At 62.1% G+C, this 26347-nt stretch overlaps 3 protein-coding genes across 4 annotated transcripts; 2 read left to right on the forward strand and 1 right to left on the reverse strand.

Annotated features, from left to right (window-relative positions):
- Nucleotides 1-700: 700 nt before the first annotated feature.
- SLC12A9 (solute carrier family 12 member 9) lies at nt 701-12114 on the reverse strand. Its single transcript, XM_066193446.1, has 13 exons — nt 11894-12114; nt 9701-9835; nt 9391-9528; nt 8881-9171; nt 8557-8664; nt 8334-8445; nt 8080-8237; nt 7731-7813; nt 7286-7410; nt 5750-5942; nt 5411-5585; nt 4550-4696; nt 701-4122 (listed from the first exon to the last, which is right to left on the reverse strand). The coding sequence occupies exons 1-13, from the start codon at nt 12075-12077 to the stop codon at nt 3287-3289; spliced, it is 2685 nt and encodes an 894-aa protein (XP_066049543.1). The 5' UTR covers nt 12078-12114; the 3' UTR covers nt 701-3286.
- Nucleotides 12115-14528: 2414 nt separating this feature from the next.
- Nucleotides 14529-21253, forward strand: PRSS56 (serine protease 56). Its single transcript, XM_066193869.1, has 17 exons — nt 14529-14673; nt 15439-15600; nt 16175-16372; nt 16885-16938; nt 17255-17444; nt 17543-17651; nt 17732-17891; nt 18039-18181; nt 18306-18465; nt 18549-18737; nt 18829-18990; nt 19123-19186; nt 19396-19543; nt 19954-20107; nt 20215-20304; nt 20556-20662; nt 20791-21253. The coding sequence occupies exons 1-17, from the start codon at nt 14529-14531 to the stop codon at nt 20962-20964; spliced, it is 2409 nt and encodes an 802-aa protein (XP_066049966.1). The 3' UTR covers nt 20965-21253.
- A 737-nt stretch (nt 21254-21990) lies between these two features.
- Nucleotides 21991-26001, forward strand: CHRND (cholinergic receptor nicotinic delta subunit). 2 transcript variants are annotated; one of them, XM_066193870.1, is made up of 12 exons: nt 21991-22078; nt 22742-22887; nt 23065-23109; nt 23200-23309; nt 23426-23581; nt 23789-23904; nt 24157-24357; nt 24710-24821; nt 24940-25054; nt 25248-25449; nt 25556-25674; nt 25750-26001. In XM_066193870.1, exons 1-12 carry the CDS (start codon nt 22027-22029, stop codon nt 25930-25932), a joined length of 1557 nt encoding a protein of 518 aa, XP_066049967.1. In that variant the 5' UTR covers nt 21991-22026; the 3' UTR covers nt 25933-26001. The 2 variants fall into 2 exon arrangements, with proteins under 2 accessions (XP_066049967.1, XP_066049968.1); XM_066193871.1 differs by having other exon boundaries at nt 25556-25582.
- The last annotated feature ends 346 nt before the right edge of the window (nt 26002-26347 follow it).

The following is a 26347-nucleotide window of genomic DNA, read 5'->3' on the forward strand; positions in this document are numbered from 1 at the left end:
CAGGGCATGGTGCCTTCACACCCAATAAAATAGGGCAGATTTCCAGGGAGGGGTCTTAGAGGGGTGCTAGTTTGGGAGTGTCTGCCTGGGTGGGCAACACGACCTCATGGTGTCCTTTGGGTGCATCCACATGCCTGGTGGAGGTTGGCACCAGTGATGCGTTGTCCCTTATAGGAAACACTTGGCCCAAGACTTGCCTGTTTAGGGTGGGCATCACCCCACAAGTCCCATCCCAAGGAGCCCCATCCCCAGCACCCAAGGTGGGAGTAGGAGAGTACTCCACCCCACAGCTGGGTACATCCACCCATTACCCACAACTCTCACCTGTGGACTCACCTTTCCCAAACTCCTCAGTCCCCCCTCAACCCACCCCAAAACCCCTCAGTTTTCCCTAGCTCCAAACCTGGCATCCCATTACTGCTGTGCCCCCAGACCAGAGCAAGGCACTCCCCCAGCCCCACTACCCCCCGCTGCCGGCACGTCTCCCCTCCGCTATTGTCAGAGGGTTGCCTCTGCCTCTGTCTGCGAAATTAATTCGGAGGTGGAGAGGGAGAATTATGTAAAGTGTGGTTATTCTGGAGCGGCGGGGGAAGTGCGGCTGATGGCAAAGTGCCTTTTTGTGTGTTTAATATGCATTTTTTTCCAGCGGTGCATTTTCAGGCGGGTAATTTGCTGTCTTTTCAGACCCCGATCAGTATCATTTCTCCGGCAATGACAGCTTTTATTTGCACTGAAATGAATGCTGCAAAATTTCCAAGAAATAGCCGAGGCCCTGTTGGCTGCCCACCCCCACAGGGCCAGGGCATGGGCACCCACCCCCACAGGCCCCTGCCCACGGCCCCACTTGCAAGTGGAGTCCTGGGGTTCTGGGCAGATGCATGTGCCAGTTTGCACACCCCGAGGTCACAAGGGTGTGTGCTCGCTCCCCCAGCTCCCCCTTTCTGGAGCCCTATGTGCACATCAGTGTGTCACACCTAGGGGTGGGGACATACAGCCACACCAACGTGTGTGCACACAGACACCCCTTGTGCACCTGCACAGCCCCCAGCACAGCACCCCCTCCCATGTGCACATGCAGGCACACTCTCTCCTAGTTTATGTATATCCCTGCCTGAACATGTACACACACACACACACACACACGTCCCTCCTTGTGTGCTGGTGGGCCCCCTCCCCACTTTGTATCCCCCTCAGATCTTGGCACAGCACTCCTGATCCAGAGCACTCAGCCAGCAGGAAGGTTTGGGGGTCCTTCATTCACCCTGCTCCACCCCAGCAAAGCCCAGCACTTGGGGAAATCAAGGCACAGAGGGGGCAGGCACAGATGGGTGCTCTCCTCCCAGCCCATTCCCTCCGGGCACCGACAGCAATGGGTGGGAGTCTGGAGGAGATGCAGGGGTCTGAGTGTGGCTGTTTGTCTGCACCTCTGGATGTTGAGAAAGAGGAAGAATGCTGTTTGTGTAGGTGTGTGCCGCGTGGGCGTTGCGTGCCAGAGCTGGTTTGCCGGAGCCGCGGTGCTGCCTTTGCAGCGGCCGTGATGCTGCATGTGCACACCTGGCTGTGCATGTGCGTGCCTGTGACAGCCCCCTGCCCATGCCACAGTGTGTGTGGCTGTGTGTGTGCAGTGCTGCCATGGGCACACGTGTGCATGTCCGTGCGTGGGCATCTCTGACTGGGACAGCAGTCCTGGCTGTGCCCAGGCACGTGGCCCAGGTGTGGCACAAATGGTGTTGCAGGGTGCCCATGCATGTGCAATGCTGCATCCCCCTACAAAGCTGTGGGGGGCTGCACAGTCCTGAGCTTGGGGTCCCATGCACCCCCAGCCCTGGGTCACTAGCTGCAGAGGTGCTGGTGCCTGGCATGGCCAAGGTTAACTCTGCTGGTGCCCATGGGCACAGTGAGGGGAAGCTTTAATTTAATGAAGTGTGAGGCTTTTTATGGGCTTTTAATTACGTGGTGATAATTAACATTATAGGCCTCCGGGTCCCGCTGGTGCCAGGCTGCCCTGTGCCAGCTTCCAACTGTTTGTAAATAAATCCCGCTGGATGTGTGGTGCCCACCCCAGGGCACCCAGCTCCTGCAGCAGAGAGCAAAGCCAGCCCCAGCCCTCTCCTCCTCAGCCGGGGCACAATCCACTGCAAAATGTGGGTCCCCACCATTTTCCCCTCCAGCTGCACCCAACAACCTGGGTTTTTCCAGCCCTCTGCCTGACCAGAGCTGCCAGCCAGCAGTGCCAAGTTTGGTGAGAGCAGGCACAGGCAGCAGTGCCACACTTGTCGCCCCTGCTGGAGCCCAGTCTGGCCGGGAGCAGCCCCTCGTGCGGGGGCTAATAGGAAGCAATCCATCAGGCAGCACTGGGCACACTGCCCACCTGCCAGGCACCCGATGGATTTATCATCCAGCACCCAGGCAATTTCCTGCCCTCCTCCAATCAATAAGGGAGGGCGGGGGGCAAGGCCAGCTTCCCCCTGCAGGTCATGATGTGTGTGGGGAAATAACAATGCCCCAAGAAACAGGTCAGGAGACCCAGGTGTGTGTGTGTGTGTAAGGACCCCACCACAAATCATTTCCCCGTTTCCTGCCAGGACCAGGGCATCAGCACCCATAGGGGTGGGGGGACTACAGGTTAAAGCATCTGGATGGCCCCCATCCAACAGCACTGGGAGTACTGAGCAAGATCCAGGATGCCATACACTGCAGCCATTAGGGCCAGCACCCGGCTGCTTCCCCCACCCACCCAGCCTCACACAGGGAGCCCAGGCCTCCGGGCTCCCCTCCCCCACCCTTTCCCATTTAATTTTTCCTAATGAAAGGCAGGAGGATGGCGGGGAGCTGGGGCACCAAGGTCGAGGCTGCCTTTAATCAATCCCCGCTGCTGGCTGGGTGCCCGGAGGAGCTGGAGGAGGAGAGGATGGGGGCTGCGGCAGGGGAGGAAGTACAGAGGGGGTTGTAGGGTGCAACTGAGGGGCTCCCAGGAGACAACTGGGGCACCCAATGCTTGCCCCCCCCCCAGGACCCTGCTGTGCCCTACCCCAAAGAAAAGGCACCGTGAATGCACCATGCTGCCTGTCTGGCCCCAGAGCTGTGCTGGGATCCTGCCAGGGCAGCTTTTACCCTCTGCAGGAGACATCCCCAAAAATCAAACCCCCTCCCTGCACCCACCTCTCACTGTGGGGGACCCTCTTTGCCCACCAGGATGGAGATACTGGGGCCATCCTCAGGCTCAGTCTGCTGAAGGCACTGGGCAAAGGAGTGTGCAGGGAGCCGAGGGGGAGCTGGGGGTCACCTAGAGCTGGGTGCTGGTGACAGCACTCACCCCGTGCACCAGCACGGTGGGGCCCAGCCCACGGGTGAGCAGCTCCAGCTGGTGCAGGTAGAGCGGGTACAGGCTGGTGTCAGCCGGCGGCCGCGGCAAATACAGGAAGCGTACGGTTGGCGCGGGGCTCTGCTCCAGGACCAGTTTGTTGGCGGCACACACGTACTCATCTGACACTTGGGCGGTGTTGGTCGGGAAGTTCACAACCCCTTCCTCCTCTTCCTCCTCCTCCGCTGGCCCTCCTGGGGATCCCCGGCAGGTTTGCCAGTGCAGGCGGGTGATGGCATCCCAGGGCACCAGCTGGATCTGGGCCTGGATGCGCAGGTCCTTGAGGAGCTGGCGGAGCTTCTCCTCCTGGGCATGGGGCATGGTGCCTGCCTCCACACACAGGAAGAGGCGCAGGTGGGCCCGGCGCCAGGCCCGCGCCATGTTGAGGACACAGGCCATCTGCAGCAGGAACAGGCTGCAGGTGTCGGCGTAGCGGGCGCTGTCGGGCCGCAGCAGGTTGACGGGCCAGACGTGGATGGTGGGGGTGGGGCTGGCGGCCCGCCGCAGCTCCCAGGCCTTGTCCAGGCTCTCCATCTGCCGGGCCAGCAGGACATTGCGAAGCATCTTCAGGGCGTCAGCCACAATGCCCACGTACTCCCGGGCTGACAGCAGTTTGGGAGCAGTGGGCGCCCGCAGTGGGGGGAAGCCCAGGGGCACCTCCTCACGGGCGCTGGTGAAGGCGGGGTGCCGGGCTAGACCATCCTGCGGTGCCTCGTCATCGTAGAAACCCAGCACCAGGGTGTTGGGGCGCATCCCGCCTGCCAGAGAGACCACGCCAGCCCAGCTGAGCAGAGGCAGAGGGCTCCACCAGCCCTCCTGGCACTGCAGGTGTCAACAAGCCACAGCCTGAATTTCGCATTGCTCACCCTGCCAATTTCAGACCCCTCAGGATCACGTCTAGAGGCCTCCAAGACCTGACTTGACTTTCGCACTGCCCCGCTCAGCTTTGGGACTGCCCACACTGGCTGCTTCCAAACCCCTTGGCATATCTCATCCAGGTGTCTTCAAGCCCCTCAACACTGCCAACAGTGACACTTCCAAACCCCAACCTGCCTACAGCGCCGCTCACCTCCGATGTCCCCAAGAACCAGCTTGGCTCTGGCATCAACCACGCAGGTGCCTACAAACCCCTTGGCACTTGTCAGCCCACAGCGACAGCAGGATGGACCCTCAGGCACCACTTACCAAGGCCAGAGGTGAAGAGGAGCTGCCGGACGCCGTGCCGCACTGAAGGTGCAAGGGTGAGGCTGACAAAGGCCTTGACATTCAGTTTGTCCACCAAGCTCAGCCACGACTCCTGCTGGGGCTGCAGTGGGTCCGAGGGGAGCGTGTCTGGGTGTGGGGCAAAACCAGCATCAGTGGGATAGATATGCCATACTGGAGCAGTGGTGTCCATCCCTGCTGCAAAATCCCGTGCCCACCCCAGCACCCATGAGATGGAGAGGGGGATGCAGGTGCTTACAGAGATATAAAATTATACATAAATGTATAAAAAATCCCCAGGCAGCCCCATTCCCACTCCCCAATTTCAGGCCATTAGTCACCACAGCAACAGCAGGGAAGGGGGAACAGAGCCTGTGCATCAGCCATGACGTGTGCCAACCAACACACACGAGGGTGCAAACACTCCCAAGGCACCTGGACACCTCCAGCAGGCATGAGGTGAGGACGGACACAGGCACACACGTGTGCATGGCTGTGCTGAGTGTGTGCCCACGTGTGTGCTGGGTGCGTGCAGGTGCTAACCTGGCTGGCATATGCCCCATGTGCACACAAACACCGACACACGCAGGAGCCCCACGTGCAGGCATGGACACTTGTGCCCACGCATGTATATACGCGTGCGTGCACAGGAGGCATGGGACAGACACAACTCATTGATGTCCCCCATACCAGCCAAGCCCAATGTGCCACACATGTGCCCAAAATGCTGACATTCCCCAGCCACCAACCGGGCAGCAGTGTCAACCCTAGAAGCCCAGCAATCCCCTGGCACCAAAGTAAAGTGCAGAGACCATTAGCATAGGAGACAGTGCAGATCCTCACCCAAGTCCTGCAGTTCCACATGGCCCAGGACATAGAGGCCACTCTTCTTGAGATCATTGACAAAGTCGATGAGGCGGGCGCTGCCTCGGGGGTTCTGTACCATCAGCAGCATCTGTGGGCGCCAGAACTTGACATGGTCCTTCCGCACATCCAGCATCAGCAGGTATTTCCTCACCTAGAGGATGGAGGGAGGGGAACAGGTGAGGAACCCTTTCTGTTTCACCAAACCAGCCCCTCGGGATGCCTGTCCTGAGAACATGCTGCCCAGGACACAACTGAGCTGCCATAGGGACACCAGCTTTCCATCCCATGAGGAGTCAACATGAGGACAGGGCTTACCTGATGAAAGATGAGGGCCTGGCTGATGTAGCCCCAGGTGCTGCTGGGTGAGAGGTAGTGAAGGGCAAGGAGGAGGAGGAGGAGGAAGCCCAGGCTGGCCGAGGCTGACACGGGGCTGATGAGGAACATCATGACGCAGCAGCCTGCAATGCCCAGCAGGCACGTGTGCCAGGTGAAGTACCGGAAAGTGGGCCTGCAGCAGGGAGGAGGGGACACCTGCTATCATGTGGTGCCCATGCTGCCTGCAGGGAGGGCACAGCAAGGGGAGCTGTGCCAAAGGGCCACACCAGCCACCCCCAGTGATTCCACTGTGCCAGCCCAGGGCATGTCAGGCACGCCATGCACCTGGAGGAGAAGTTATGGAGAGGAGATGGTATCTCCCAGGGCACTGGGCAGCCTGTGCTGCCAGCCCTGGGCGAACTGGGCAGTGATGGCCATGGGGCTGGCGCTGTCCTGGCACACCCAGGTAGTACTGAGGAGCACATGGCAGTGCCGGCAACCATGGTGCCTACTCATTCTGTTGCAGGGAGGCAGAAGCAGGGAGGCGAGAAGCTGTCATTTTCTCTAATTGCTGTTTTTCCTGAAAGGTAATTAAAATCCTTTTCCGCTGTGCTTGATGGAGACCTCAGTGAGGGGAGGGGGGAGGCACCAGATGTGGGGTGAGCAAGGGGCCTGTTGCTACCCATCCCAGCAGGCTCCCCCCAGGCACTGATCCTGCCCCATTCCATGACAAGCTAAGGAAGCAGCTGGGCAGAGCGGATGGGGGCCAAGCTACAGCCTGGCACAGGCATCAGCTCTCCCTTGGAAATGGAGCCTCTGGGGGACTCCCAGGCAGTGCCACCCAACCTTACTTGTGCAACACCTCTGCCCACTTGGGAGACTCTCCCTGCGGTAGAGTCAGCATCCTGCACTGAGGGCAGTGGGCATCACCCAGGAGGGAGAACAGGCTCCCCCCAGCCATCCCCTGCACTCCAGTTTTGGGCAGACCTACGAGCCCAGCCTCACACCAGAGTACGCCACACCCTGCACCCCAGGCAGGGGCTGCCTGCCACACATACTCCTTCTTCCTGGAAGATATTTTCTCCTCCTCCCACCCAGAATTCCCTTTCCTCCCTCCCCTTCTCTGTTAGTTTAATTAGCACTAATGGAAAGTGGTCTCCATCACTGCTTGGCAAACTGCCTGGGGGATGCCGGCCGGGCACAGGCTATAAATTACCTCTGGAAAGCCTAAGGAGAGGGGGCGGGCGGTCCCCAGCAGTGCTGGATTTATCTGTACCCAGTCAGCAAAGCAGTGCCAGTGCACGAGAACCGTGCCAAGCCAGTGCCACTCCAGGACCTGTACCCTTCTCCCTCTTCAGGGACAGGGGTGTGCCTGCCACTCTAATGCCCAGGAGAGGGGTGTTCAGCATCTCTGCCCACCATCTCATCATAAATCTCAGGCACAGGGATGGCAGGGGAATCACAGATAGAAGAATGGAGGGATGGGTGCCTGCCAAGCATCTCAGCACAGCCTCTCTCCGCTGTGCCAGTGGGTACCTGAAGTTGGGGGCTGAGGCCCATTCCAGTGCCAGGCAGGCCAGGTTGACAGTGGCATAAACCAGGAGGAAGAAGGTTGTCACAACACTTGCAATGGTGTTGAGCTTCCCAGAAAAGAGCACAACCTGCAGAGAGCACAAGGTGAATGCACACCAAATGCATGTCCCCCAGCCATCCCTGTCCACTTGGGGTGTGTTCCAGGGGTATAATGGGTAAGGGTATAGACAGGAATCCCTTTCCCTTCTTGTGGTTTATCCTTAATTTACGGGATACCTCCCACCTCAGGGAGGGAATGGTACAACTGCAGCAGGACATCCAGGGCAGGGGGGCTGAGGGAGGAATCTCAAGGGGCAGGGGGATGTGCCAGGCTCCACAGCACCCAGCCCAGGTGACAGCCAACCTTCACCCAGCAAGGCCAGGAAAGAAGCATCACTGACAAACTCACCTGGACCACCAGCCAGGAGAGGATCACTGCCATCACTGGGTTCCCACTGGCAGATGTCTTCTTGGCCAGGGCCAGTGCCCGGCCTGCAAGGCAGAGCGGGGAGGTTGGGCTGGGACAACCCAGTAGGCAGCCACAGGTTCAACCACCAACCAGGAGTCCCATCCCCACCCCGAGTGCTGGGGCGGGGGCAAATTCCAGGGCATGCAGGTGACACAAATGGGCACACACCAACCCACAAACCATCACCTCCACACCAAGAAGGGAATTCCCTGGTGTCAGGGTTGGTTCCCAGCAGGGACAACTTGCTGAGTGGGCTTCAGCGAGTGCCAGTGCAGTCTGGGAAACTCACCAAAGAGATCATCCCGGGCCAGAGCGTACAGGATGCGGGATGCCCCAATGAGGTTGCTCATGGCTGCAGAGAGAGTGGCAGCATAGATGCCCACAGTGACCAGCGGTGGGAAGATACTGATGTCACGCAAGAAGCCATAGTCTTTCTGCAGGAGGATCCTGGAGAGGGACACAGACACACTGGCATCTGTCCTGGCCCAGGCCAGCGTGCTCTGGCAACCAGGCACAGCCTGGCATGCAGACAGGTGGCTGTACCTGTTGCAGGTGGCACACATGAGGAAAGCCAGCAGGTTGTAGACGAGGTAGGTGAAGAGCACAGCAGAGATGGTGCCCCGTGGGATGGAGTAGCTCGGGCGCTTCAGGTCCCCTGTGAGCAGGAGCAGGCAGCATTAGTGCCCACAGCAACAGCTCACCCCTGACTCTCCCAGCCTCAGCTCCTGCTCCCAGTGCCACCCTGCCAGGCACCTCCTGTCCATACCTGACATATTGGAGCCTGCCATGATGCCAGTGCAGCCGTTGAACATCACTGCGAACACGGAGCTGAAGCTCATCATCTGCCCGGTGGTGTAGTCCACCCCATAGTTACCTGCAGGACACACGGACAGGGGCTGTGACAGGCTGTCCAGGGTGGCACAGCCCCACCACATGCCCTCTCCTCAATGCCCCACGTAAAAACTACAGCAGAAACCACCCCACTGCACCTGCTTCGTGCCCACAAGCTGCCCCCACCCTCCAGCAAGCCCCATGTGACATGGCAGTGCCAGTGGGCACGGCAGGCAGGGTGGGGGAGGCCTCTCCTCACCGCCCAGGTTGTCTCGCAGGGTTTTGAGGGAGAAGCCGCTGAAGGAGCCGTTATCAGTCTCAGTGCCATTGAGGTGGATGGGCACCCTCAGGGGCCGTGTGGCGAAGAAGCTGACGAGGATGGTGCCCAGGACAACTGCGACGATGAGGAAGATGAGGAAGGTGGCCTTGGCGTAGATGGAGGCACCCACAAGGCACACGAGGAGGCAGAGTGCCAGCAGCACGGTGCCATAGAGCAGCTCATACCAGTAGCTCTGGGGCAGGACGTGGATGCCTGTGCCTGCTTCTTGCCCTGGGCAGAGACAAATCAGGATCAGCAAGGCTCAGAGGGGGCTTCACTGGGAGCTGAGAGCTACCAATGTTGTGTCAGGCATGACGGGCACCAATGCACTGGCCAGAGGGCTGGGTGAGCCATGGCTGGCTACGCTGGGCATGGTGCTTGGCACAGCACTAGGGCTGCTCAGGTAAGGGACACCTGCAGTCCCCTGCCACCACGCAGGGCAGTACTCACCAGGCGGGATCCCAAAGCTGTCCACCACTGCCTCCACCAGCCCCAGCACATAGAGGGCACTGCCACACACATTGGCCAGGAAAAACATGATCCCGATGCTGCCCCCAAACTCCGGGCCCAAGGCACGGCTGATCATATCTTGCTCGAGTCAAGGGAAGATGTCAGCGGCACAAACCACCATCAGATGTTCCCACCCCTCTCTCCCAGGCCAACAGGGTCCCAGCCTCAGCGTGGCACCCCAAGGCCACGGGGTAGTCACTCAGCTTTGCCCCACATGCCTTGTCCCAGCAGCACCCACAGCAAAGGATACAGTAGGCTCCTCCAGCATCCAGTGCCCCGTTGGTGGCAATGGCACACACAGACAGCACCGTCATGCCAATGATGAAATAAGCCACTGCGAACATGGCCAGGGCCTGGTACAACCCAGCATGACCCACCACGAACCCTGCCGAGGATGGGAGAGGCCAGTATGCCCATTAGCTGAGCATGGACAACCTGCAGGACAGAGTCCCTGAGCACTGCCACCACACAGATGTCACTCCACTGAAGCATGGGGCCATTCCCATCCCTATGCCCACAGCTTCCCCCAGGACCTGCCAGCCCCATCCATTCCAGGATGAGGATGCTCCCACCTCCCACCCACAGCAGCACCCACCAGTGTCCCCCTCCCTCAGGATATCTCCATCACCCCTGTCTGGCCCAGGTGTGCCCAGAAACCAAACAAATGGGGAAGGGGCTCTGCTCTGGGATCCCCGTGCCCTGCTGCCACCCTTGTTCCCCAGAGTGGGGAGTCAGGAGCTCCTCACAGGGATCCCGTAGCTGCCCCGCTTGTCTACAACACAGCAGGAAGTAGAAGCAGTGGGGGTGTCCCTGCCAGCCACGGCGGCACCGCTCCCAGGGGTTGTGGGTGGGTGTTCCCGAAGAGGGCCCGGAGCCCCCCCTGGCCCTGCCTGGACTGACAGGAGTGATCCCGCCCGGCGACACTGCGGGCAGGAAGGGGATGGCCGCGGCTGTGGGTGATGCCCTATCTCAGCCACAAGCCAAGCCGCGGATGTGCCCGCGGGAGAGGCAAGGCGGGGTGACCGGGGCACCGGCACCACAAGGAGCCCTTGGGGCGACAGGCTGGGTTTTTGGGCCACCCGCTGTGGTCCCCAGAGACCCGGAGGGCATCCGAGTGCCAAATGTAAACGGGGGTGGGGGTGTTGATGGAAATAAAGGGAAGCCCCAAGAGCACTGTGGGCATTAAGTAGGAGGGGCTGCTAACCCAGGAGATCTGGGGAGTGTTGTGAGGTGTGGGGGAAGCGGGGAGCTGACAGAGAGAGCCTTGCCCCCCCCAGAGTGGGAAAGTTCCTCTTCCTGGCAGCTTTCCTTCCCCTCCACCCGACACCTCCCCTACAGCCCCGCGGTCTCTGGAGTAACACAGCCCCGGACGGGTCAGGCACGGAGCCGCCGGTGCCCGCTATGGGGTTGGGGAGGTCAGAGCCGGTATGAAGACCCCAACCAGAGGAGTGGGAAAGGGGTGAATGATGACAGGGGAGTGCCGTGCTCCCAGCTTGGGGGGTCTCCCAGACAGGGGAATGGTCTCAAGGCCCAGCAGGGCCCCCCGGGCACGCAGCCAACTCCCGCCCTGGGCTTTTCGTGGGCGGAAAGCAAAAGAGGAAAAGCTTTTCCCGTTTCTGGCGCAGGGCAAACATTACCCGCCCCCGCCTGCCCCGGGCCATACTGGGGCACCTATCCCGTTCAGGGCCCCCCAAAAGGCTGCCAGCTGCCCCAGTCCATGCCCATCCTGCCCCCTACGTCTCCCAGGGGTCACAGTAACACACTCATAACCCAAACTTGGGTGGGGGCAGACTGGGAAACAATGTGTGCCCTCTGCACACAAACAGAGGGGCAGCTGAGTATCTTCTGCGGGACACCGGGGTTCTGCCCTTGGGATGCTGGGTGGGATGTGGGAGACAACTGGGATGCTGGAGCCTAGAACTGGAGGATGCCTGGGAAGCAGTGGGGTCCCAGCACTAGGGGACAAGTGGACACGAGGGCACTGGAATCCCATTGAGGGAAGGCACTGGGAAGACTCAGGAGTCCTACTCCAGGAACACCAGGGTTTTGAACTAGTGTCCCTTACGAGGGTCCCTAAGGTCCTAACTAGGTTCCTGTCCCTGTGTCCTGAGGTCCGAGCCCCCAGCCTAGTGGGGTCAGGTGGGGACACACAGCACTGAGACCCCAGCCCGAGGCGGAACTGAGCAGGTAGGGGAAGGGCACGGGGGCCCCAGACTGTAGGCACTGGGGTACTCACTGGAGGGGAGCACTGGGACTGCAGCGGAGATGGGGGCTCAGGAGAGGGCACTGGAGACCCAGACTGGGTGGCTCGGGGCTCCAGAGGCGGGGGCCCCGGGATTACACGAGCGCCCCGGGATTAGACGGGGGCCGAGCTGGGGGTACCAGGCAGAGCTGGTGACTCTCGGGGGGCCCCGGGCCACGGCCGGGAGGGGGGAGCACTCACCGAGGCGCAGGAAGAGGACGACGCTGAACATGGAGAGCAGCGTGGGTACCACAACGCCCAGGAATGTGGGGAGCTTGCGGGAGGCGGCGGCGGCGGCCCGGCCGCGCTCCCGGCCCCGCTCCTCCTCGGCCGAGCCGCCGCACAGGCGGTACGTGAGCAGCGCGCTCCGCTCCGTGCTCGCCATAGCCAGGCCCGGCCCGGATCGGGCCCCGCCGACCCCGAAAACCGCCCGGTCCCGGTCCCGGCCCCGGCCCCGGCCCCGGCGGCCCCGCCCGCCGACCCGGTCCCGACCCCCCGGGCGCCGCCCCACACATGGCCCCGCCCACACATGGCCCCGCCCACGCCCCTCCGCTCAGGCCACGCCTCCTGATCGCGCCCCTCTGATAAGCCCCGCCCCATGAATAAGCCCCGCCCCGTAGTGAACCCAAATTGAGGCCCCGCCCCACCGTGCACCCTGGCCCCGCCCACAGCCCCCCGCCCTTGTCACGGCCCCTGTCCCAAAATGCTCTCCCATAGTGGATCCCCCACCGCCCGCCCAAGCCCTACGCCAACACCCCACAGTGACTTCCCCCCCAGCTCGAATCACTCCACACTCCCAACCCTCGGCCCTTCCGGGGTCTCCCCACTCTGATACCCGGCACTGTTCCCCTACTCGCGACTTCCGAACTCGCCCCACTCCTCCCCGCACCCCAAAACCCGCCCCTGCATCGCCACGCGCCCCCTGTCCTCGACCCCCCTGTGTCCAACACCCTGATACCGACCGCGGCAGCCCCGGGAACTCCGGTACAGCCCCCGCCGGTGCCCGACCCCCGCCCCGCGGCGCTGCTGGCCGGGCTCGGCTGCCCGCGCCAATTACCGGACAATCGGGGTCCCGGGGGCACCGTCCCCCCCTGCCCGCCGCCACGGCTGGGATCTGCCCAGACCCCGGGGTCCCACTGCCGCCGCCGCCCGGGGCGGCCGAGCGCCTCGCCAATTAGGTTAATGGGGTTGGCACCGGCACCGGGAGCGGGGGGCACGCTGCGGCCGGGGGCGAACACCACTCCGGCCTCGAGTACCCGCCAAGCGCTGCTTGCGGTCAGCAGAGCGATCGGACCGCCACGTGTCACTGGTGGGGGGATCCGTGCGGGGACACCGGGACGGGGCGGGAGAGCGCTCCCCTGTGTGCCGTGGTGCTGTGTCGCCCCACTCGGCCCCGCCGTCTCCCGTGGGACGGAGGCACAGCGTGCCCCCGCGGCCGAGGTGGGAGCCCGCGGGGCCGGGGCTTTCATCTGCGGCGGGCCTGTCGCGGTGCCAGCCGCGGGCAGCCCGCGCCTTTGATGTGCCACTGAAGCGGCATTGTCCGCGCCCCGCTGGCACCATCGCGGCCGGGAGGGCCGGGGGGAGCGCGGGCACGGAGCCGCTCCTGCCCCTAATGGGGACGAGCAGCACCCGTACTCGAAATGGGGGTTGGGACACGGGCACCTGCTGCACTTCATGGGGACGGAGAGCGGGGCGTGGGTACCCCCTACGGCGTACAGAGCTTTGAGCGCGGCCACCCCCTGTTCCCCAGTGGACATGAGGACACAGACACTCCCTACCCCTAGGAAGGACGGAGGTCTGGACACAGGCACCCATATCTTCCCCCTAGCAAAGATGAGCACCCCAGAAATGGACACAGGACCCAGAAACCCCAGTCCTTTTTACAGGGACAGAGGTGGGGGCACAGGCATCTGCTGCACCCCGAAGAGGTGATGGAGATGCATCTGCACTCTTTCACCAAAGGAGCTGAGGCTGAACTAGTGGGCACAGGAGGGTGGCAATGGGGGCAGGACGGTGGCATCCCAAATTGTGGTGCCAATGACCAGCCGAGCAGCAGGCACAGATCACACTGCCCAGCTGGGCTGGAGAGTGTTGCCTTCCCGTCCCTGGGGCCAAAGCTGCCCCAGCCCGGGCCCACTGCTGGAGAACAAGCAAGGACAGCCGGTGACACGGTCCCACCTGCCCCTCGCCGGGGCACGTCCTCCTTCCTGCACCCTAGGCAGGACAGGGGGTACTGCGGCGGGGGACATCGGAGGGGTATCCCCGGGGGCAGCCGCTGTTCAGCACGGAGGTGCAGCGCCCTTGCGCGGGGCGACCTGTTCAGCCAGGGTTGGGCTGGCACAGAGAGCGGGGACACCCCGCCCCGGACACCCCCGCCTTCCCTTCCCCCGCCTTGTCCGCTCGGCCGCTCCCGGCCCGCTGCCCGCCTTTGAAACCGCCGGCGGGGCTCCCACGCCCAGCCCGGGCCCCCCGCGCCCGCAGCCGCCGGTGCGTTCCCACCCGCCCGGGGCCCGCAGGAGGGAGGGTGGCGCGGCCGGGGCTTGGCGTGAAAATGATCAAGGGCCGCGGGCAGCGCCGGAGCGCAGCGCCCGTCTGATGCTGCCCGCCCGGAGGCCTCGTCGAACAAAGGCGGCATTGAGGCCCCGGCTGCGCCCCCCCCCGCGCCCCCCGCCCCGAGCTGGCATCTTGGCGCGACATTAATGAACTCGCCTGTTTGTGTTCCCCCGGCCCCTCTCTCCTCCCACCGCCCGGGGGGCACCGTATATATCCATCCCTCCTTGCTTGCCTCGGGCATTTCGGGGGTTCCCCCCGCCTGCCCCCCTTTGCCCACCCGGGGATGGAGCAAAGAGAGAAGAGGACACGGGACGCTCTTCTCGGGGTCCGGCTGGTCCCCCCTGTGCTTTTGCTGCCGCTGCTGCAGCTGGTGGCGGGGGCTCCCCTGGGCCAGAGGCTGTACCCCATGCCGGCCAGCATCCTGCAAGGTCAGTGGGGCACAGGGACGGGGGCGTGTTTGCGGGACAGTTTGGCTGCAGATGGGGTGGCTGTAGGAGACGGGACCCTTGGGTGCACTCTCAGGTAGGGTGGCAGCACAAGCAGGATGGCCAGGTCCCTGTCAAAACCCCCTAGAATCCGGGGCATGCCTGTGCTGCCTGGGCTGGGTGTGAAGTGCTGCCAGTGGCACCAGGGGACACAGGGGATGCACGGAGTACTGTGGTTTATGCCCTGCGGCACCAACACTCCCTCTGGCCCTAGTACCTGTGCCAGTCCCAGGGGACACTCTGCCTGGGCATGGCCAGCAGGAAGGTGGCTCTGCTGGGTACAGGTGGTCACAGATAGGGGCACACGGGGGGATGCACACATAGGGTAGGCACAGGACTGCACACGAATGCAGGGTCATGCAGACACGAGCTTATGGACACTGGTACACACAAGTGTGCACTCAAAACTGTGCACAGAGGTACACATGTGGGCACACCTGCCTGGGCTCACACCCTGTCTCCATGTACAACAGGCATACAGAGATCTGGGCAAACATCCAGCTGTGCATATGCCAGCCCCAGCAGGGAGGTGACATCGGTGACTGTCACTCTAGGCAATGTGAAGGGGTGACAGGCCATGCCCAGCCTGACACTCACCATGGCGATATCAGGGCACAGGCACCAGGAGGGCTGGGGGCACCCCATGGCTGTGGTGGGGGGCAGCAGTGGGGGCTCTGGGGGTCTGAGCACCCTGTGTGTCCCCATCAGCACTGTCAAGCCGTGGGACACTGGTGCTGGAGGCAGCACTGAGGAGTGCACTGCTGGCACTGGAGCGGGCGCTGTCTGAACAGCAGCGGCAGCGGGGTGCCTGCGGGCTCTGTGCCCCTTGCCTCTTCCCACCCTGCGCCAACACCACCAGCCACTGCCCACGTGAGTCACGACCCCATTACCCCCACTGTCCGTCCCCAGGAGACCCTACCCAAATAGAACCCAGTATCCCCAGCCAAACACAGCCCAGGGGTCCTATCTGAACACCATCCCATACCCAGAGGATCCTACCAAAACCTGTACCCATGCCTGGAGACTCTACCCAAATATTTATTTGGATGCCTACGTCATCCGCTAGAAATCCTATTAAAATGATACCCCAAGATTTTACCCAAACCATATTCATCCCCTACAGGCTTAACCAACGGGCTTTTACCAAAACAGTGCCCAGACTCCTGAAACATATCCCTAATTGCTAATGACCCTGCCCAAGCAGTTCCCATCATATCTAGATCTTACCCAATCACCTGGAGCTCTATTCAAATCTTTGCCTGATCCCTTGTGAACTTTTCAGATATTCACCCCAAAACATACCTCAGTACCCAGAGCCAAAACATGCTGACTCCACAGCCTGTCGTGCTCTCTTCCCACCCATCCCAAAGCAGAGATTGGGGTGGCCTGGGCAGAGGAGCACAGGGAGGACACGGTGATGCCCACAGTTCTGCTGTCCTTGCAGCGCCAGCTGTGCCCCCTGCCATGCCCCCCAGCTGCCAGGCCCTGCTGGATGCCCAGGCACTGCCCGAGCTGCCCCAGCGCAACTGGGCGCTGAGCCAGGCCTGTGCCCCCTACCAACGTCTGTGCCCACCTGAGGGTACCCTGCACACCTGTACCCCACTCAGCGCCCAGCTCTGCAGCCACCGCCTCCAGGAGTGCCGTGAGTGGGCGCCCGCACCCCCCCCCCCCGGCTCCTCCCAGAGATGGGAGACCCTACAATAACAAATGGGGTATCCCCGGGGGATGCTTGGAAGGGATACGGGATGTTGGGGTGGCAGAGGGTGTTGGGATGGAGCGGGGAGATGGTGGAGGTGGGGGTATGATAGAGTGATGGGGGGATCTCTGGTGGGATGGAAGGCTGGGAGATGGATCTGGGAAGGGAATTGGAGATTTGGGGGATGGAGGCATTTGGAGCAATGAGCAGATTGGGCTGGGTTGGAACACTGAGGGGAAATGAGCAATTTGCAGTGGGAGAAGCGGGCAAGAGGAGACTGGGGACACTGAGTCACTGGGGGAGGTGAGCACTCCCTGCCGTGGTTAGAGGGGTGTTTGTTCGGGCTGATGGGGGTCCGAGGGCACTGAAAGGAACCGGGGCGATATGAGGACAGCAGGGATGCGGTGGTGACATCGGCGGGGAGTGTCCCCACATGCCGTGACAGCCTGCCCCTGCAGAGGCGGTGGCCGCAGCTTCGAGTCCTGATGCAGCAGCGGAGGCGGCAATGCCAGGTGAGTCGGGGCGGCCCCGCCGTGCCCACGCCACCCCCCCCCACCACGCCGGCGGGCGCCCCCGGCCCCCGGCTGCCTGCTGGGCCGGGGGGCAGAGGTTAGCGTCGGCAGCTGCCGGGCTGCGGGGTGCCCCCGGCCCTCCGCCCGCTCGCCTCCGTGAGCACGATGAGGCTTGACAGCGCGCCCGACGCGCCTCATCTCCCGCCACCCCCTCCACCTGCTACGGCCATCCCCGGCCACACGAGCCCACCTGGGAGACGGCGTGCCCAGCAGCCGGCCTGCAGGACGCCCCCCTCATCCCGACTTTGTTCCCCAGGGAGCTGTGGGCGCCGCGGGGTCCCACAAGCCAACGCCACAGCCCCCCGAGGACGGATCATGGGCGGCAGCGTGGCCCCGCGGGGCGCCTGGCCCTGGCTGGTGTCGGTGCGGCTGCACGGGGAGCTGATGTGCGGAGGGGTGCTGGTGGGGCACTCCTGGGTCCTCACGGCGGCACACTGCTTTGGCGGGTACGGTGGGGGCACGGCAGTGCGGGGATGATGTCCCTGCAGAGGCGGGCACGGGGAAGTACCATCACGCCTGTAACTGGCTGCCCCCACCCCGCCAGGAACCGGAACGAGCTGGCGTGGACAGTGGTGGTGGGCGACTACGAGCTGGGCAAGCCGGGAGCGGGAAAGCGGGCAGTGCCCGTCCGGCGCATCCTGCCTCACCCTAAGGTCGGTGGAGGTGGGCACGACCCCCACCTGCCTGTGCATGCCCCAGGGGCCCCCACTGACATCCCCACATCTCCTTCCAGTTTAACCCCAAGACGTTTCACGGGGACCTGGCACTGCTGGAGCTGGCGGTGCCCCTGTCCCCATCACCCACCGTCAGCCCCGTGTGCCTTCCCAGCGGCCTCGCGGAGCCCAGCCCCGGCACCCCTTGCTACATCGCGGGCTGGGGCTCCCTCTATGAAGGTAAGAGACACCGTGGGATGCTCCCCTGTGTGCCCTCTCTGGTGCCCAGCCCCAGTGCGCCAAGGCAGGGCAGGGGGGTGTGAAAGAGAGGGCCCTGTGCCCCTGTCCGGACACAGGGCACCCTCTATCGGGTGCCTTGCCCGGCAGAGGGACCGGCAGCCAACGTGGTGATGGAGGCGCAGGTGCCCCTGCTCAGCCAAGAGACATGCCGGGGTGCCCTGGGCAAGGACCTTCTCACCAGTGCCATGTTCTGTGCTGGGTATTTGTCTGGAGGCATCGACTCCTGCCAGGTAACGCCATGCCTGAGGGACTGTCAGCACCCCACTTCAAAAATCCCTCACACAGTGCTGGGCACGTACCACAGCCCATCAGTATGGCTGGGTCCAGCCCAATGCACAGGCATTTCCCCTGCAGGGTGACTCAGGGGGCCCGCTGGCATGTGAGGACCCCACTTCGCACCACTTTGTCCTCTACGGTATCACCTCGTGGGGTGATGGCTGCGGTGAGCGGGGCAAGCCAGGAGTCTACACCCGTGTCACTGCCTTCACGGACTGGCTGAGTCTCCAGATGGACTGTGAGTGCTACTGGCTGCACTGCGGGGTCACGGAGATGCCCAGGGGGTTTTCGGCACTCATGGAGGCACCGGTTCCCTCACAGCTGCCCCTGGCAGCCGAGAACCGAGCTGCTTCGATCTGCTGGCTTTGGCGCAGCTGCCCCCCGAGCAGCGGTCCCCGGAGCGCACCCGTCTCTGCGCCTTCTACGCCGAGTCCTGTCGGGCACCTCAGGGCCGGGCCACCTGTGCCCGCCTGGCCGAGGAGACCTGCCACGCCAGGACGAGACGATGTGGTGAGCTGGGGGTCATGCTAGGGCTAGGGTGTAGGGAGGGACCTAATTTTGGTGTGGGGCCAGGGCCACGTCTCTCCCTCTATGCCCACAGAGCTTCACTCCTATGCTCAGACCTTGGTGGATCTCCTGCGCCGGGCTGGGGACTTCATCCGAAATCAGTTTGATTTCTCCTTCCTCACCCGCACTCTGCCCCAGCTCCTGGGCAAGATCTACGGGCACTTCTTCCCTCCCCGTGTCCGCAGGGATGCCCCAGGTACTCTCCCAGGCTGGACCACCCCATGCCCATTTGGGGTCCCCTCAGTCTCCCCTGTGCTGGTGGTTGGAGCACCAGCACCCTGCCCTGGCTTCCAACAGGGTTCCTCTATCCCTTGTCCTGTCCCTGCAGGCCTGGCTGTGGCAGGGGGCCAATCCAGCCCCATAGCAGTGGGACCCCAGAGACTGCCCAGGAGGTGAGGCATGGTGGGCCACGAGATGAGGGGCTAAAGAAGCTGGGGAGGTGATTGGGATACTGGTGGGCACTGACATGCCATTTTGGGAACAGCCTGAAGCATTTGGATCCTGTTCCTGGTGCAACCAGGGCACCCCCTCGGGGTGCCCAGGTGGGGTGCGGAAGGTGGCACTACCCACCCAATCTGAGCTTGTCCCATGGTGCTTCCAGGTGGGGAGCTTTTGCAGAGCTTTTTGGGGTAGTGGGACCCCAGTTGCAGGACTGGGTGGAGGCTCTGAGGACCATGGCAGGGGGCAGCCACCTGGTGACAACACAGGACAGGGAGCAGCTCCCCGGGGAGACACAGCTCTTCCTGCAGGTATGTGGGGAGGGACAGGCTGGAGGAGCCCCCTGTCCTCTTGTGACTGGGCCATGAGGGACCAAACCCCTTCAGTTCCCCTGTGTCCCCTCCTGACATCCCTAGGGTCCATTTTCCTCTGTGCAGCCACAGAAATGGCATCTCTCACTTTGCCACCACAGAAGGGGCATCTCACCCTCCCCAGCTGAAACCAGTGCTCTGAAGTCCAAGCAGTGCAGAGCCAGCCCTGGGTCTGACCCTGCAGCTTAGGATCTGACCCAACAAAGCCACAAAGCAGTTGCATGTCACCAATGCCCTGTCTGACACCGGCACACCCATGCCCTGCACTCTGCCACCACGCATGTATCTGTGCCCACAGGTGCCTTGTGGGTGCCCCATCACCCATCCTGTCCCCCTCTTCCCTTCATCAGGGTGAGGATGTGGTGGAGGAGATGGTGGCACAGGGACGAGCCTTCCTCACCCAGCTGCGGGCAGAGTTGGACCTTGGCACTACCATGGAAGCCATGTCGCCACAATGGGCATCTGGAGAGCTGGCAGGGACCCCCGTGCCAAGCCATGAACCCCGTGAGCCTGGAGGGACTGGGGACAATGGGACAGCACGGTGTCCATCCACCAGCCAGCTCTGTGTCTGGGCAGTGCCCACCGGGGTTTTACACTTCTCTTGGTGGCAGGGTCTGCACTGAGGGAGAAACGTGAACTGGTGCCCACGGAGCTGCCCAGGATGGAGGAGGAAGAAGAGAAAGAGGCAGGTGTAGGCAGAGGTAAGTTCCCACAGACTCTGTGGGGTGCTAGGTATCTCCGTGGAAACGGTGACAAGCCCAGCCTTGCACCCCTGTCTGAGGGCTGTCCCATTGCAGTGGGACAGACTTTTGCTATATTCCCCCCACCCTCTGCTCCCCTGGTGTCCCCAGAGCAAGGGTGCTCCTCCCTGTGGTGGGCAGCAGCACGGTGTCCCCATGATTAATCCCAGATGTCCCCTCCATGTCTCTCCTGCCCGTGCCGGGGGTTGCAGCCTGCCCAGGCCTCAACGAGTCGGCAGTGCGGGTGGGCGCCGTGCGGGACCTGTACGCCTGGGTGCTGCGGGTGCCTGAGGCAGACCTGGCCATGACCTTCCAAGAGGTGAGTGCCCCCTCCAGCCACTCCAAGCCACGCACCCTGGCAGCCAGGCAGTGCCATCCCCCATCCCGCCATTGTCCCACTCTGCCCATGGCTCCCCTGGGACTCACAGTGCTGTTGTCTCCCCACAGATCCTGGTGGACTTGGGCTCCAAAAACACCCAGGGACTGTACCGGGCACAGGTTCGGGCCACTGTAGGGGGCCGCCCCACAGCCTTCACTGGCCTCGTGGGGCTGGAGAGTGACTCACTGGCCCGTAGCATGCCTGGCCTCGTCGCTCTGGCGCTTGAAGTGTTGAAAACCTAATGGTACCCCTGGGGCAGTGTGCCAGCATGGGGAGAGGGCACTGGGGCTAGTGTCACTTTTGTCCTTCAAACTCACTCCATTCCCTGTCCCAGGCTCTTCCACCCTTTTGTCCCCAGTTGTACTTCAGTCTCTCTTCCCACCAGCACTTCCTTCCCCAGGGCAATGGGGCCCTGGTGGGTACCTGAAGCACCTCATCCAGGAATCACAGTCCTCCTCTCCTATGAGACCCCCACCTTGGCAAGCCCACTTTCACCCCATCTTCCCCAGAGGCACCTGAGCTGTTATTTATTTGTACAGAGAACGTTTATTTTTCAATAAAGAAGGGTTCTATTTTCCAGTAGCTGGCAAATGTGAAGTGAGTGCTGTGCCCAGTGCTGGCAGTGCTGGCAAAGTGGGTGACAGTGGAGGCACTTTCCAGGGGAGCTACAACATCCCATTGCGTCCCCCTTCCCATCCCCCCAGTACTCTGAAGTGATGCCTCCAGCCTTGGTTCCGACTGTGTCCACCCTGGCACAGACTCCCCAGTCCCCTCCCCGGGGGTCAGACACCCCTCCTGCCCATGCAGCACCCACAGCACAGCACTGGTGCTCACCCTGGTGACACCCCTCAGGGACCAACATGAAACCTCCCAATGAAGGGGCTGAGAGTGCCCAGGGTCAGTGGTGGGTGCCACCCCTGTGCTTGGGCATCAGTGGGTACCCTGGGGACCCTGCTGTGGGGACCCTGCCCCTCCAAGCAGCATCACTGGGACTGCTGAGCAGCAGGGAAGGGATGGGTGCTCCCTGTGCCCAGCAGTTCCTGTGCTGGGGTGCTCAGGCTCAGGGTGATGGGCTGACACCCGTGGGGCCAGCAAGGCCAGCTGTGCCTGCCCATCTCCCCTTCCCTGCACGTGGGGCTGCCGGAAGAGAGGGGTTGGAACGGCTCTCTGGTGCCAGTACCCTTCCCCCTCAGCACCTGGCACCATCCATCCCCACTCCCTCCGGCAGCCGGACATCCGCTCAGCCAGGCCAGGCAGGGAAGCGGCCAGGGCCTGGCACGGCGTGAGGGCACCGCGGGCACTGCATGGGGAACCTGCTGGAGCAGCTGGCCCTGCTCGGGGCACTGATGCTGTCGGGTGAGTAGAGTCTGGGTCATGGGGTGCCCTGTTGCTCTGTTGCATGGGGTGCCCATGGGGTTGTGGGTCCCCTCAATGGGATTGGTGGGGGATGATGGTGGCAGGGTCCAAACCGGGCACCAGGGTCCCCAGGGCTGCATTTTGGGTATTACCTGGGAGAATTCACTCACTGCATGGCCTTTGTGCTTCTTTTGTGGCTGTGCCTCCCAGAGCCTTATTCTGCCCAGGCTATGTACTGTCAGTGCACAGTGTCGTATACATGTGTCCCTGTAAGTGCCTGTTTGTTCCAAATCTATGACCACCTGTCCCTGCACACACTGGGTCCATGTGTGTTCTGTGTGTACAGCCACCTATGTGCACAGTTCTACCTTGTCTGTATCCAAATGTCCCCTGTCTGTGTCCATCTCTGTGCTGGGTTTGTATCTGTGTGTCCCTCTGTGTCTGTGCCCACGTCTTGTTCCGTGAACATGTGTGACCATGTGCCCCCACATGTCTGTCATTCCTGCATGTCCATGTCTGTTCTCCTGTGCAGCACAGATATGCAGTGTCCTGGCCTGTTTCTCGTCGCAGTTTCTCACCCTGCCCTTGCTGAGCATCCCTAGGGGGTGGCACTGGGCCCAGTAACCCCTGAGCCCTCTGGTTTGCCTAACCGCACATCCCCAGGTGGGCTCTGCGTGAACCATGAGGAGCGGCTTATCCACCACCTGTTTGAGGAGAAAGGCTATGACAAAGAGTTGCGCCCTGTAGTCTCCACTGACGAGGTTGTGGATGTCTACCTGGCCCTTACTCTCTCCAACCTCATCTCACTGGTGAGCCCCAGTGGGCAGGGCCTGCTGTGGGGTGCCCCCCAGCCATGCCTCACCCCTAGGGCTAGTTGCATACAGGGGAACCCTGAGGCTGCTGTCCCAATCCTGGCTGATGAGGGTTGGGGGTCCCGAGCTGGGGGGACACCCTGGCATCTCACTGCCCCATGTTGCTGTTTGCAGAAAGAGGTGGACGAGACACTCACCACCAATGTATGGCTTGAGCATGTGAGTAGGGACAGGTGTCACTAAATAAGTTGTGCCACCATGGGGTGGCCCAACTTGGTGAGGGGGTGACCTGAGGATCCTCCCCTCCAGGGCTGGACCGATTACCGTCTGCAGTGGAACAAGTCTGAGTTTGGGGGCCTCGAGGTGCTCCGCCTGCCACCAGACATGCTGTGGTTGCCAGAGATAGTCCTGGAGAATAAGTGAGCTGTGCCTTAGTTTCCCCTTCCAATCTTACTGAACTGCTCCCAGTGCATGTCCAGGACTCCCCTTGCCCCATTCCCAGCCATGCCATAACCTTGTTTCCCTCCTGGCACAGCAATGATGGGCTCTTTGAGGTTGCCTACTACTGCAACGTCCTCATCTACGACACGGGCTACGTCTACTGGCTGCCGCCTGCCATCTTCCGTAGCACCTGCCTCATCAACGTTGACTTCTTCCCCTTCGACTGGCAGAACTGCTCCCTCAGATTCAGGTGCTGGGTGGCTGGTCAGGGCAGCAGGGTGGCCGTGTCATGCCTGGGTGCCTGCTCCTGCCAGCGCCTCCCCTTGCTGTTGAGGTGCAGCAAGGTGGGGTCTGTAGGTGACTTGGTGGCCTAAGTCCATCATGCTGGAGGTCAGGGTGGGTTGGGTGGTGGGTACCCCACAGCCCCTCACTCTCTATCCCCCTGGCTGTGGTCCAGGTCACTGGCATACAGTGCCCTGGAGATCAACATGCACTTGAAGACGGACAGTGACCCAGACACGGGGAAGTCCTACCCAGTGGAGTGGATCATCATTGACCCCGAAGGTTTCACAGGTAATGCTGGTGCTCTCTGCTGTGTCCTGTGGCAGTGGGACACCCTGTAAAGGAGCGGGGCCTGGAGGGCGGGGAGCACTCTGGAGTTGGGGCACACTGCCATGGAGAAACTTCACTACCTGGGGCTTTGGCATCCTGGCACTCACTCCACCTTGGAATGCTATCCACACCCTGGTGGGGGACACTGGTGCTGGTGAGGATGGTCATGACAGGTGTCCCCCATGCTCTATGCTGTCCCCTGTGCCCTGGCAGAGAATGGGGAATGGGAAATTATCCACCGCCCAGCCCGCAAGAACATCTACCCTGACATTCCCCTGGACACCAGTGAGCACCAGGACATCACCTTCTACCTCATCATCAAGCGCAAGCCGCTCTTCTATGTCATCAACATTGTCATACCCTGCATCCTCATCGCCTTCATGGTCATCCTTGTCTTCTACCTCCCTGCTGACAGTGAGTGAGCCCTGTGGCATGTGTGCCAGTAATGGGAGTCACAGCTATGGGGCACGTCTGTGTCCCACACCTGCACCAGGTCCTGGGGCACACCAACACCCCAATGCCCAGCATGAGGACATCCTGGAACTGGAATATCCCCATGCAGAACATCATCATCCCAGCCAGGCATCCTGGCACAGGTGCACTTGGGCACAGGATATTCCATGCAGGACCCCAGGGTACTCCCATGACAGGACACCCCTATATAGGGAACTGTACCACGGGACACTGGAAGGGCAACCCTGGCACTTTGGGGATTCTGCTAGAGGTACCTGGGGCAAGGTTTGCCCTGAGCTCACCTGTTCTCCAGGTGGTGAGAAGATGACCCTGGTAATCTCAGTACTCCTGGCCCAGTCCGTCTTCCTTCTGCTGATCTCCCAGCGCCTGCCTGCCACTTCCCACGCCATCCCCCTCATTGGCAAGTGAGTCCTGGGCGCCACTGAGTGCAGTGGGGACATTGTGGGGTCCCTTGGTGCCAGAGGGCAGCTCTGCCTGTGCCCAGTCCCTGCGGCAGTGCTCCAAGACCATGCTCCCTACCAGGTATCTGCTTTTCATCATGCTTCTGGTGACAGCCGTGGTGATCATCTCTGTCGTGGTCCTCAACTTCCACTTCCGCACCCCCAGCACCCACATCATGTCTGACTGGGTCAGAGAGGTGAGCAGGGTGTGGGCTGGGGTGGATGCACTGGTGGGTACAAGGGTCACACTGTACCCCACAGAGGGCATGGGACAGCACAGCCCTGGCATTGCATCTGTGCCAGATGGAGTTTGAGGGCAGAAAGTGGGGACAAGGTAGCAACACACCGAGGAGGTGGCCAAGGGACACGACACTCCTCCTTGTGTCCCAGGTCTTCCTGGAGAGCCTGCCCCGGCTGCTGGGCATGACCCAGCCCTCCGAGAGCCCGGCGGGCGCCCCCTGCATCCGGCGCTGCAGCTCGGCCGGCTACATCGCCAAGGCGGAGGAATATTTCAGCGTCAAGTCCCGCAGCGAGCTCATGTTCGAGAAGCAGTCGGAGCGGCATGGGCTGACCAGCCGCGTCACCCCTGCCCGTGAGCCACAGCCCCTGCACGGGGACAGGGGGAAGGGTGGCCGGGCTGGGGTCTCCAGGGTTGGGAGCCCTTCGGAGCCCATCTCACCGCCCCCTCTCGTCCCCAGGCTTGGCGCCACTGGGCATGGACTCAGGTGAGGAGCAGCCCTATGAGCACATCAAACCCGTCATTGACAATGCCAACTACATTGTCAAGCACATGAGGGATGAAAACAGCTACAATGAGGTGGGGACATGGACACTGGGAGGGCAGGGGAGGATCTGTGCCACCACATTGCCTGGCTCCTGGCTCTCTCCACAGGAGATCGACAACTGGAACCGCGTGGCCCGGACCCTGGACCGCCTGTGCTTCTTCCTCATCACCCCCACGCTGGTGGTGGGCACCCTCTGGATCTTCCTCATGGGCATCTACAACCACCCTCCACCACTGCCCTTTTCTGGAGACCCGTACGACTACCGGGAGGAGAACAAGCGTTTCATCTAGGGGGGTGTGGGGATCCCATGTGCCAGCCTCTCCCCACCCATCTTGGTTTGGGAAAATAAAGCTGGGTACTTCTTGCCATGGGGCACTGAACTGGTGGCTGCCCTCAGTATGCCCCACTGGGCACAATGCCCAACCTGAACAGTGTGTGTGCTGGAGAGGGTGATGGCCGCCCAGGGAACGAGTGTTGTTGGATGTCCTGAGTGTGGTGGACCCTTCTAGCTGTGGCTCGAAGGGGTGATTGTCAGAGGGGTTGTGGTGGTACTGGCCTTGCTACCCCTATGGGCTGGGCACTTGGGGCAGGATGGGCTGGGAAAGGACTTGCACCCCCAGCATGGCACCATCCCCTGCAGACTCACTGCAGTTGGCAGAGATATTATTAGTGCCCACATTTCCTCCCCTGCCCCCATGATCCCCC

Source organism: Chamaea fasciata, unplaced genomic scaffold (genome assembly GCF_029207755.1).
Source record: "Chamaea fasciata isolate MVZ Bird 193981 ecotype frontalis unplaced genomic scaffold, bChaFas1.0.hap1 SCAF_11, whole genome shotgun sequence".
Classification (NCBI taxonomy): Eukaryota; Metazoa; Chordata; class Aves; order Passeriformes; family Sylviidae; genus Chamaea; species Chamaea fasciata.

Bases quoted from the DNA above. Each gene is read 5' to 3' on its own strand.
- SLC12A9 (XM_066193446.1), bottom strand. From the start codon at position 12,077: ATGGCGAGCACGGAGCGGAGCGCGCTGCTCACGTACCGCCTGTGCGGC. The intron at 9,172-9,390 runs GTGAGTACTGCC...GTCTCTGCCCAG, and splicing joins CAGCTTTGGGATCCCGCCTG to GGCAAGAAGCAGGCACAGGC. The intron at 4,123-4,549 runs GTAAGTGGTGCC...TCTCTCTGGCAG, and splicing joins CCTCTTCACCTCTGGCCTTG to GCGGGATGCGCCCCAACACC.
- PRSS56 (XM_066193869.1), top strand. From the start codon at position 14,529: ATGGAGCAAAGAGAGAAGAGGACACGGGACGCTCTTCTCGGGGTCCGG. The intron at 16,939-17,254 runs GTGAGTCGGGGC...TTTGTTCCCCAG, and splicing joins AGCGGAGGCGGCAATGCCAG to GGAGCTGTGGGCGCCGCGGG. The intron at 18,466-18,548 runs GTGAGTGCTACT...GTTCCCTCACAG, and splicing joins GCTGAGTCTCCAGATGGACT to CTGCCCCTGGCAGCCGAGAA.
- CHRND (XM_066193870.1), top strand. From the start codon at position 22,027: ATGGGGAACCTGCTGGAGCAGCTGGCCCTGCTCGGGGCACTGATGCTG. The intron at 22,888-23,064 runs GTGAGCCCCAGT...TGCTGTTTGCAG, and splicing joins TCTCCAACCTCATCTCACTG to AAAGAGGTGGACGAGACACT. The intron at 25,055-25,247 runs GTGAGCAGGGTG...CTTGTGTCCCAG, and splicing joins TGTCTGACTGGGTCAGAGAG to GTCTTCCTGGAGAGCCTGCC.